This window comes from Danio aesculapii, chromosome 1 (genome assembly GCF_903798145.1).
Source record: "Danio aesculapii chromosome 1, fDanAes4.1, whole genome shotgun sequence".
Taxonomy (NCBI): Eukaryota; Metazoa; Chordata; class Actinopteri; order Cypriniformes; family Danionidae; genus Danio; species Danio aesculapii.
The window spans coordinates 19659508-19672152 of NC_079435.1; the positions used below are offsets into that span (position 1 = coordinate 19659508).

Sequence of the window (12645 nt, forward strand, 5' to 3'; positions counted from 1 at the left end):
AAGACCTCTTATGATACTGTTTTATACCTTTTATGCTACAACTGAAATGAAGGCACATAATTGTTCTCATATAAAAGGTACAAAAGTGTTGAACAACTCCTTCTTTATTACAATATCTATGAAAATAAATATGACCGGAAAGGCAAAGTGATTTTATGAATAATTTCCATATTAAAACATAAATCATCATTTAAATATGTTTAAATAAACTTATAAACATTAATTATTAAGTTCTATAATACAACAATACAAACTGGTAAAGGATAAAACTATAGGTATTGTAAACTAAACATTTAAGGCATTTTAAATAAATTTTTGGTAAGCAGTTTTGACACTGTTAAGGTAGAAAGTTTCTAGTGGTACCTTTATGAATAAGATTTGTACCTTTGAAGGTACAATACTGAATCTGCAGGTTTTAAAAACCAAAGGGACTTTTGGTTTCCCATGGCACAAATCATGTCTTTAAAGGTACAAACTGCAATGGTACAAATTTGTTTCCTTGTCTTAAGGTACAATTCTGTTCCACAAAAAGGTATTGCCCCAGTGACAAGGGTTTGTACCTTCTTTGGTCCATTTTTTTTTCTGAGAGTGTACAGGAGACACAGCACGGAGGAGATTGATTGACAATGGTCTACAGCCAATCAGGACGCGGAACACAATGTGCTGTAAAAAAAAAAAAAAGTCAAATTGCACGGAAAAAATCGTAAAATCATGGTAAATTAATGATGTAATAACTGTATTATTTAATTCATTATTACAGAAATAATAATAATAATAATAATAATAATAATAATAATAATAATAATAATAACAATAATAATGTAGTAATTTTATGTTTTTTCAAATTAATTAAATGTATAAAAATAAATGAACTGACTTCTGGCTCACGGACAAAGTGATTATTTTGATTCTGTTCTTGTAGAAATATTATGCACTCATGTTATAGATTTCTAAATATTTAACCCTGCTTTTTTGTGCAATGGTAGAATACTAATATAAAACAATTAACATTAAGCAGCTATTAGTGCTGATTACCTGTTGAAAACTTTTTACAAAAATAATTTGTGAAAAAAAGTTTTCTCAAGGTTTCCTTCATTGGTTTAAAATGGCCTTTGTGCTTATCGAGTTCTTTATTATTCACAAAGAGCAGGCTGTCTTCAAATTCAGCTCCTAATATTTTCTTCACTGCTTCTTGGCATTTTTTATTCTGTTTGTGAACCGATCACAAATTGGTGCCTTCAAAATTCCCTGCGCACCAGTTTTCTAGATCTAACCATGCATGTGCTCCTCATCCTCTGCTTTTTTCTTCCTCTAACCCGCAAACTAAATTGCTGGGCTTTTTCTTCTCTTCCTGTTTCCTGCGTACAGCCGGCGGGTCAACATGCAGTCCTCTTCTCCTCAGGAAACAGAAAGGTGCCTTCTTTTGCATCTAACCTACTGACATGTTTCTGGCATACAGTTTGATAAGGAATGTGTGCCGATAGACTACTAAAAGCTGTTGAGATGCTGCTTATAGTGAAACATGGTGTTGTAACAGTTTGCCCTGTATGTTATTCTTTTATTAGGCAAGCTGTTGTCAGGTGAAGAAGAGGGTTTGGAGGATGATTCTGAGAGGGCAGAGGTTACCACAGGATCCTTCACTGGTAAGTTGAGAAGAGCTGTGCTGTTACAGTTCACTCCTGAGAGTTTCCTCTAGAACAGGGGAACCTTTTGTCAACAAAGGAAAACAAACAAAACATTTTTAGATTTTTTATTTGGCAAATGCATTTTTTAAAGGAGCCATTGGGGTATGTTTATGTTTTTATTTATGTATATGTACACTACCAGTCAAAAGTTTGGGGTCATTTTTGTATTTAATTCTGTTCATCAAGGCAGCATTATTCATTTTCTTTTCGGTTTAGTCCCTTTATTAATCTGGAGTCACCATAGCGAAATGAATCGCAAGGCAGCATTATTTATTACATATTTATTAATTACTTATTGTATGTAGTTTCAAGTTAATTTATTACTCCAGTCATTATTGCTTTTATTACTATTATCATTAATAAATATAATAATAATAATAATAATATTAATAATAATAATAATAAGTAATATTAGAGTGATTCTTGCAGGATCATGTGACTGAAGACTGGAGTGATGAAGCTGAAAATTCATCATTAAAATCTCTGGAATAAATTATTAAATTAAATTATAAACTACTTTTGAACAGTTATTTTATAGTGCAATAACATTTCACAATTTTACAAATTGTACTGTATTTTTGTTTAAATAATTGCAGCTTTGGTGAACAGGAGAAGCTTATTTTAAAACATTTAAAATCCTACTGACCCCAAATTTTTGACCGGTATTGTATGCATACATTATTTGTGTTGTGATTCATGTTTATCCACAGCGCAGCGCACACACACATTGTTCGAAATGTTCTTTTATTGTAAACTATGTTTTTATTCATTTTAAAATACAACTGTCATTGTATTTTCATTAGGAAACTGATTTCTAGTGACGGTTATACATTTTTAAACTGTAAAATATCATTGATGGTAGACAGCTGGAGAGACATGTATTTTTGGTCAAAGAGTCACAGGTTCCCTACTACTTTTCTAGAATGTATAAAAAATAGGTAGAAATATTGCATGCCTATGAATGTATATATTATTCCCATTTTGTTCTAAAAAAATCAATAAAATGTAATTAATAAAAAAGGAAATATCCCAATGAACAAACCTAAATCCATGAGCATGAATACTGTATAAAAGGCTGGAGCATACAGACCAGCATTGTGCTTAAACACTGTATATTGTATATCTTAGGCCCCTTTTTCTCAATGAAGAACAAGGTAAAGGATATTGTTTTGTTCTTGTATTTGTTTTAATAATCTTTTTCACTGGATTTATTTTGGTAATAAGTGTATTTTTAAAAGTGTATTTGATTCATTCACAGAATCCATCAAGATACTTTGTGGTAATTATTAAGCTACACCAAATCAGCAAATTAGTTTGAATTATGAAGAACAGTAGGACTAATGGCTGCTGAATATTCAGCGTTGCCATCACAGGAGTAAATTAGTTTTTTTTTTTAAATATAAAAATTAGAAAACAGCTTATTTAGTAAAGTATTTTACAATATTTTGATGATAAAAAAGATTTAATTAAAAAAAGTATAATACATTTTCTTTTTTTACTTTGTTGTTGAGGCTTGTATTTGAGAATAATGTATTGTTTCTCTCTGTCACATTTTTTGAAGCCTCAGTTGGTGGTGACAGCTCCAGTGAAGCTCCCTCCTCATCAGGCGTTTCGTCTCTTGGCACGTCTGACATCATTACCGAGCAGCCGCGCTCCTCCCAGCATGCCTTGCAGCCTGGTGACTCGGTGGACCTGAGTGCATCAGAGCAGGGCGTCGGACCCGATACTCCAGATGAGGAAGACGAGGAGGACATGCTAAGCCGTAGCTCAAGCGGAGGCGCCGGGCTTGTCAGCACATCCGGCGACCTGGTAACAGATGCCAACCAGATGTCTGCTGGAGCCGTGTCTTCGTCGCCCCCTAGCGAGAGTTCTCAGACGACTACGGAGGGGCCGGACTCCGCCGTGACGCCTTCTGATTGCGCAGAGCTCGTAAGTGTCACCAGCACCAGCAGACGCTATCGGAAATATTCACCACCTTCCCCAACTCTCACAGAAGGGCCGGACACGCAATCGGAAAGTGACTCATCCGTCTACAGGCCGTCCACTTCTTCCTCCTCCTCTACCTCGTCTTCTTCCTCCACCTTTTCTGCCATCTCTTCCTCTAGCAGTAGTGACCAGGTCAGCAGAGGACGGGGGGTGAGGCTATTGTTGCTCTTCCCCGCCCAGTATAACCCCGCCCATTGTAGAGATCCGCCCTTTATTTGCCCCACCCCCACAAATGCACGACCTCTATCCTGAGGCGTTTCAGCGCCTACAATGTTCCTGATTCTGGACTAGTAACTACAGTGCATCTAGAAAGTATTCAAAGCGCTTCACTTTTTCCACATTTTTTTTTTGTTAGAGCCTTATTCCAAAATGGATTAAATTAATTTATTTCCTCAAAATTCTACACACAATACCTCATAATGACAATGTGAAAAAAGATTTGTTGAAAATAAAAAACCTGAAAAATCACATCTACTTACACTATTTATACTACAAAATGGCATAGAATAGTGCATAAGTATGCGATTTGGGACGCACCTACTGAAAACCCTTTAATGGGTGTGACAGACAAAGGAAACATCAAAACATGCAGTGTTGGTGGTCCTACAGGAACGTGGTTGAGAAACACTGCTTTAGACAATTCAAATCTCACATTTATATTCACATAAAAGAAAACATTAACATTGCGGATGCTGAAACAAGTTTTTGGGTAAATAAACTTTCAATGGAGTGACAGAAACCTCCATATTAAATGTTTTTTTTAATTAATGTTCTTAAGATGAACAAATTTGATTATTTTGTAAAGTTATTGACTAATAAATAATGAATACATTTATCTAAAGCAGGGGTGTCCAAACTCAGTCCTGGAGGGCCGGTGTCCTGCATAGTTTTGCTCCAACTTCTTTAAACACGCCTGCCTAGAAGTTTCTAGTATACCTAAAAAGAGCTTGATTAGCTGGTTGGAACTAAAACATGCAGGACACCAGCCCTCCAGGACCGAGTTTGGACACCCCTGATTTAAGGGGTGCCCATCAAACTTAGCTAATTATTGACTTGAATTAAAATGAAAGCAAAAAATGTTTAAAAAATTAAAATAAATAAGTAATATAATAGCATTGAATTTGACAAAGCGATGATCTCCCTTTGGCCAAACTACAACACTTACCATTGCATAAATTAATAGCAAATGAGTGAAATTCACCGTATTTTCTGTTATTGCAACTGACAGTAGAGCAACACCCTACATTTGGTTTTTGGCCCAAAGTTGTCATGACATGCATACGGCTTCTTTTCCAAAGACAGTGTTTGTATGCATTCCTTAAAGTGAAAGCGCATGTTTACTGGGATTTGTACTTTGTGGCCATGTGCATGAATGATCTGCAGTGAATGTTTGTGAGTTTGGTTTATTGGGATGGTTTTTAACTGTGAATTTGTGTGATGTGTAGGTGCTGGACGGCAGTGAGAGTCAGTACTCAGGGATGCAGATTGGCACACTGCAGGATGAAGAGGAGGAGGGATCAGCTCCACCACCTGACAAACCTCCAGAGCCTTTCTCTCAGTCGGCACTTGGTACACACTTATTCAGTTTTTCACGCTTATTCATTTATTTAAAAACTTTATATATTATAAATATAATATTATATAATATAAAATTTTTGATAAGTATTGATGTTGACATTTTTTCACACTTTTATTTAGGCTGGTTTTATGGCCACCACAGTCTAATCTGTCCTGCCACAGTTTCACTGTGTTCATTTATTTATTCTAGGATATACAGTTGCTCAGTTCATAGTTGATGCTGCAAACCAAGGTTATTTTAGTAAATGAAATATAAAGCTAAGACCTAAGCTAATAGTGGAATTTATTGTAATGCTACATGGCATCATTATTATAAATTTACATGGCTTAAACCAATGAAAACAAAGCATTTTTATTTTACTTTCTGTAAAATTAATTTGATCTCTGAACAACTGGCCTGACTGGACCAATAGTAAATTGCTTTAACATTTAATTGTGATTAATTACGTTTAATACAAAATGTGGATATCTATCTATCTATCTATCTATCTATCTATCTATCTATCTATCTATCTATCTATCTATCTATCTATCTATCTATCTATCTATCTATCTATCTATCTATCTATCTATCTATCTATCTATCTATCTATCTATCTATCTATCTATCTATCTATCTATCTATCTATCTATCTATCTATCTATCTATCTATCTATCTATCTATCTATCTATCTATCTATCTATCTATCTATCTATCTGCACACATACTGTAAAAATAAATATATAATTTGTATAGCAAAAATATACAAATGAATATATTTCTATTTGTAATTTATATATTGTAATATTATATATAATGTATTATATTATATGTGTTGTATATAAAATTGTAAATATATTTAAACAAATATTTTATTTAATGAAGTCTTCCATATATTTTTATACACAGTACGCACAAATATATTTTGTAAATATAAACTTTTATTTTTGATGAGTTTAATCGTGACTAGTTGTTTGACCCATATTCTGAAATGCTCTTCACAGGGCAGGAGAATGGGAAGATGCGATTATTTATTTATTTATTTTTTTAGAGAGAACCGTTACGCCCCTAATATATATTGTATATTTTATTGTATTGTATATTTATATCTTTATATTTTTTATTATCTCAAAACCCTTTTGTATTAGGAACTACTTTCTTTCGCCAGTTATCACATCTGCAGCTGACGTCAGAACAGCAGTTGTTACTTCATGAACGTCACTTTAGAGCTAGTATTTAAATGATTCTCTAGCGTGATGTCTAAAATGTTGACAAAACAGGTGATTTTTCTCACATTTTAAGATTATAAAGCTGAACGACATGAAATGCCATCAGTCTACTGAGATTTCTTAGTATTTCTTTATTGCAATCAGGAGATCACAATATTACTATGGTATGAATACAGCACTACAACATTAAAATAAGAGAGATCGACTTAGAAAGTAATTTACCTGTTTAATAATGATTTGATCAGCTGTTTGAAATGTTGCTGTCTTTTGGGGCTTATAATGTGGTCTCTGTCACCCTCTTGTGAATGAACATTGTCAACCGTCTGAAGCGCTATCCCTCAGAAATTATAAATATTTTATAATGGGCACTATCCTTATAAATTAACGGCATAGTTGCAATATAAACAACTACATTCTTGACAAAAAAAGCTTCAAAAGGACATTATGTTGTCCAACAGCAGCAATATTTGTCAAACTGTAGAGTGACCTCTGCTTGTCACTTTATGTGGGCATAATAATACACAAGGGTGAAGGGTGAAGAGGCTGTACAGGTGCTGTTACTGGCAGAATATCACAGATTCAAGAACCAGACAGAACTGAACATATATATATTTATTTATTTATTTATTTATATATTTTTTTAATTTGCTTTGTCGTTTTTAAATAAATGCTGTGGCAGTATTTCTCTATGGTATTGAAAATGTTGTTTCAGGCATTGTATCGAAGTTAGAAATTTTAGGATCGTAACAACACTACTCCATGCTCTGGTCTAAAGTGCACATTGTTATCACTTCACATTCAAAGTTGCTTTTTTCCCTCTTGTCATCAGCTTTAAGTAAGCCCCATCTGCTGGAGGGAAAAGGTCACAACAGGCAGTCGTCTGATAGCAGTGTGGATCGATTCATACCAAAGGAAGAGGTTCTGGAACCTGCAGAACTCGACAACAAGGTAAAAAAACACACACAGTCTTTGTTAAGGCCTCAGAGATTCTTTAAAGAGATGTAGTACAGCCTGTAAATATTTTATGTGTTCGGTGTGCTTCAGCCATCTAGGATTAAAGGAGATATTGGTCACTATACTGACCCAAAGGAAGAGCCTCTGGTGCACTGTGTCCGGCTGTTGGCTGCGTCCTTCCTGCTCACTGGCCAAAGAAACGGTGAGAAACTAGACTAAAGCTATCAGATGAACTCTCTCATGTTGCTTGACTTTATCAAAATATCATCAAATGTTTTTGGGTGCTGTTGAACTTGAACATTAAAGAAGGGATTTATTAATCTAAACTGAAATGTGTAAATGCTGTAGGGCTGGTTCCCGATAATGAGGTGCGTGTGAGCGTGAAGGCGTTAGCCGTTAGCTGTGTGGGGGCAGCAGCAGCTCTTCTACCTGAAGCCTTCTTCAACCTGCTCTATCTGCAGCCACTGGATGGACAACAAACAGATGGTGAGAAATACAAAAGCCGCTAGCTGTTCATCCTTTTCATCCATGAGTGTTTTATTTTAGGAGGTTTTCTTCTTGTTTTTGTTTGGTCAATGGTACTTTGTTTTGTTTAGCGTTTTGTGTTTTTGTTAAATTTTATTTAAAGTTATTTATTTATTTGTTTTTTTTATAATTTTTTTGGCACACTTGGGTTTTTTGGTTGTTTTCAAGATTAGTTTATTTGGGTTTATTTCAGTGTTTTGCTTTCATAATTTTGATTTGGATAAGCTTGGGTAATTTTGTTTGATAATACTTTTTGTTTTGCTTTATTTAGGTGTGTTTTGGATTTTGTGTATTTGTTTTACTTTTAGAATATTTTTACCATTTGTATTTTGTTCTTATTTGTTCATTATTGTTCTGTTTCATGTTTGTCTTGTTTACTGTTTTTAGATTTTGTATATTTTAGGTTTAGTGTTTTTTGTTTTTGTTTTGCTTTTTATTTTTTTATATTAAGAAGATCAATTATTTTTAGTTTTATTTTATTTTGATTTCAAAATCTTTTTTAACTTGTTTTTTGTTTATTGCCTTATTCCACATTTGTGTTTTTGTTGTTCTGTTTTTTTTTATTTTTTTTTTTTAAATATTTTAGTTTTATACCCTTTTTTCTTTTAGATCATGTTGTGTGTATTTTATGTTTAGGTGGCTATTTGTACATACATTTAAGATAAATGTACAAAACTGATAATTTTCACTGTCGGCATGAAATGTGTTTGTGTGTGTATATGTAGAGCAACAGTACATCAGCGATATACTACAGTACATCGAACATGGAGACCATCAGATCAGAGGAGCCACAGCCATCCTGTGTGGAGCTTTAATTCAAGCCATTCAGCTCAAAACGCGCTACAACACAGAGACATGGCTGTCCCAGATCCACAGCGTCACAGGTCAGAACTACAGCCACAGCACAGTTCAATAAATCATATTCTCTGAGGACTGTCTTCACGTTCCCCGTCTCTCTGTGTCCTCAGGAAACTCTGTGACGCTGGAAAACTTTGTGCCTCTACTGCAGAGGAGTCTAAAAGACGAATCTTCAGTCACCTGTAAAATGGCCTGTGCTGCTGTCAGGGTGAGAAAACGCATGTACATGGGTAATCCTAGCATTTAGAGATTCATTTTGCATTTCAAAACAAAAATCGTATATTTTTGGAAACCTATTCATTTGAAAAAATACAGTGGTTACCAAACACGCCACTTCACGTCATCTTTTATGTTACTGTGTTAGTAACAAGAGTTTGACTTTAACATAATTGACAGTTTTAAAGCTTTTTATCCAAACATCTCACTTACTATAGGTTGTTTTCACATGGCATCTTTGATGATGCATGAACTTCAGATGGAGGGCAGGAAGTGGTTTTCTACATAGGAATCGCTATCAGAACGTCAAAATATTACTGTTTTATGTTGTTTATAATTGTTTAAATCGGCCAAAATAAGTAATGCCGAACAGCTTTTATAGACTTTATAAGTTTTTGCTCATAAAGGGGGGAAAGTTCAAGAAATTGGCTGAAAAACGGAAGAAAAGGCGGCATGTACTAAACATTTTTTTCAATACATCATTGTGTACAAACTTTTTTGAATGCAATACTTCATTTGCCAGCACCAATAAAGATTATATAAAGGCCTAGCTGTGTATAAAGATGTTAACTTGTTAAATAAAAATTAGATACAAACACCAACACACTTGAAAAAAATCCAGGAGAATATAAATAACACACCTTGCCATGTAATCTCTGCAATGAAATCTCGTCTTGTCTTGTTTTGCAACAATCTAAGTCTTTACTGGTGTTTCGGCACAATAAACGACAAAACTATACGGTTATTATTGTGGAGCATTTTTTTCCCCCTTACATAAAGAAATGAAAAATAAATAATGATGTAGACTATGTCCACGCTTTTGTATACTTTGATCTGTAATTTCGTGATGTCTGAAAGATATCCACATGGGAAAAAACTATAGTAATTTATAATAATATAATAATGTTTATGAATACATAGTAAAGTGTATAGTGTGTACAACTCTTTTTTTTTTTTTGTTGATGAATGCAGCAGAATACTGTAGCATTGTAAACTGATAAACTGTATTAAATACCATAATGTTAGTGTAAACTGTGGTGCATTCTGATTATAGCCTAGAATACTGAGGCCTATTGAATAATTTGTTTACTACTGCAGTTGTGTCGAACCACAGCAACAATATAATTACTACAATGGTTTAATTCAAGTAATTACCTATAGTATGCTTTCAAACACTAGTATTTAGTATAGTATTTTTCACGTAAGGTAATAATACAGTATGTTGGTTGGGGCTAATAATTCTTACTTTAACTATATATGCATTTGAAAACAATTGAAAGACATACTGACTTTGGATATCAAATAGAAACACCCACATGCTAGTTTATGCTTGTTTTATAGGATTATAATTATATTGTGTGTTTGTGTTTACTCCAGCACTGTATCATGGCGTTGTGCAATGGCAGTCTCAGTGAACTTGGCCTTCAGCTGCTTATTGATCTGCTGACCCTGAAGAACTGTTCCTATTGGCTGGTTCGCACTGAGCTCTTAGAAACGCTTGCGGAAATCGATTTTCGGTGAGACAAACATTTTGCTTGGATATGAATGAGGGTTTCTTAATTAAGTTTGATGTCATTCCTTTTGATAAGCTCCAACACCTTAAATTCGTCTGCTGTTTGTATGGTTTATTTTAGGTTAATAAGTTTTCTGGAGAGAAAAACTGAGAAGTTGCACAAAGGAGAGCATCACTATACTGGGGTATGGCATCTTTAAATCAACTTTTAATGTATAATTAATAACATTAAACAATATAATTATTTGAACCAATAAAAATTCAATAAATTATATCAATTATTATTTTGATTGTTTAGATTTAAATAGTAAGAATATCATTTTAACATTATTATAATATTAATACATTTTTATTTATTATTTTATTTTAGTAATTTAGTTTTGTTTTCTGAAAGTTTTTTATTTTAGTTATTTCAGTTTTTTAGTAAATGGAAATGCAACTTCAATTTTTTCAATTTATTTAATTACCTCTTATCAATGCGCATATATTTGTATATCAAATGTTATATCAAAATGTAGTTTTTTTTAATAGCTTTGAATAATTTTCTGAACAGTTGTTGAGGCTGCAGGACAGAGTTCTGAATGACGTTGTGCTTTATCTACTGGGCGATGAGGACCCGCGTGTGAGACACGTGGCAGCAAACACCATTGGCAGGTATTCATCTCAGACTAATCATCTCCCAGCTATGTACATTAAAGCTATCCCAGTCTGATTTGAAACGGTTTCTTTCTTCAGGCTTGTGCCCAGGCTGTTCTTCGACTGCGACCAAGCCCAGACAGACCCGGTTGTGGCCATCGCTCGAGATCAGAGCAGTGTTTACCTGCAACTGCTAATGCATGAGACCCAGCCTCCGTCGCAGTTCACCGTCAGCACTATCACACGGTACACACACTCTAATTACAGCATGAATTGATAATTGTTTTTAAAGAAAACGCATTCTTTTATTCCAGGATAATGCGTTCAATTTATTAAATGGCACTTTGATGGCACTGAACAGATTGTTGCAAATAAATTCTATTGTTTTGAATTTTTTACTGATCTAAGTGTATGATTAAAAAAGCATAATTTCACCAAAAAGTATTCAAATGAAGACGGTTAATAGATGTTTTAATCCAATATATTACACAATGCTGTAATTTAATTAATTTACACACAAATTAATCACATATTAATTTTGACTGAGAGGATTTTAAGCCATTATCATGTTAAATGTGTGTTAACAGGCATTAATTAGGCATAAAAGTAACCTTAGATAGAAATATTTTGGCTATTAGCACCTGAAGTCACATTATTTACTAATAATTCAACAGACAGGAGTCAATTTTCCCACTTATACTACGGTGACCAAACCTGTTTGCATTTCAATCCTTTTTTCCTCATGGTTTTGTCCTTAAATCCCGCCTGTGTGAGGGATATTTTACTTGCACATCTGATTCTGTTTTGTTTAGATTTTTTTATTTTTTTTTTGTTGTGATTTTTATCCTCAGATTTTGAATGGTATTGCGCTTGGGTTGAATCTTATGTATTCTATGTTACCATGTATTGCAGAACATACCGTGGCTTCAATCTGTGTCAGAGTGCGCCGGATGTTACTGTGGAGAACAACCTGTCACGGGTCATCACTGCCATCTCTCACGCCCTCACCTCTTCCACTTCCAGAGCCATGACAGTGAGCACATCCACTCTTAATATACTATAAGAGCATAATGGCCACACTTTTCTTTTTATTGCATCTTTAAATACTGAGAGCCCACACAGGCTACACATAATATACACCTTTTTTAAGAAGACATGATCCATTTTCGTTGTAATTATGTTTGTAAAACAAGGCTGAAAAAGTGTATATCGATAAAAGGCCTCTGCGGGCTTACACATGGTTGGAAATGGTCATTTTTGGTCATAACACACAGTAACTTTAAAAGCGCAATATATAGGATTCACCGCTAGAGGTTGCTCTAGTGCAGAGATGCCCAAACTAGAACCTGCGGGCCAAAGTTGGCCTATGGCAGGGCTATTTAATTAGTGGCCCGCGGGCCAAACCCGTCCCCCGAGGCAATTTATTCCGGCCCTCTAAATAGTGTGACCAAGACATTAAATATAAATTTGTTTATTAGACTGAT

The 12645-nt window shown here is 34.2% G+C and overlaps 1 protein-coding gene across 1 annotated transcript in view; it reads left to right on the forward strand.

Moving 5' to 3' along the window:
• htt (huntingtin) overlaps window positions 1-12645 on the forward strand; it is a 78017-nt gene that overhangs the window by 13990 nt on the left and 51382 nt on the right. The window contains exons 10-23 of the mRNA XM_056456875.1: window positions 1369-1413; window positions 1566-1643; window positions 3247-3614; window positions 5117-5240; window positions 7289-7407; window positions 7504-7615; window positions 7762-7899; window positions 8664-8822; window positions 8907-9004; window positions 10390-10529; window positions 10647-10710; window positions 11079-11179; window positions 11261-11407; window positions 12074-12194. Of these exons, the coding sequence (XP_056312850.1) occupies window positions 1369-1413; window positions 1566-1643; window positions 3247-3614; window positions 5117-5240; window positions 7289-7407; window positions 7504-7615; window positions 7762-7899; window positions 8664-8822; window positions 8907-9004; window positions 10390-10529; window positions 10647-10710; window positions 11079-11179; window positions 11261-11407; window positions 12074-12194 (1814 nt within the window). The remainder of the gene's footprint in view (window positions 1-1368; window positions 1414-1565; window positions 1644-3246; window positions 3615-5116; window positions 5241-7288; window positions 7408-7503; window positions 7616-7761; window positions 7900-8663; window positions 8823-8906; window positions 9005-10389; window positions 10530-10646; window positions 10711-11078; window positions 11180-11260; window positions 11408-12073; window positions 12195-12645) is intronic.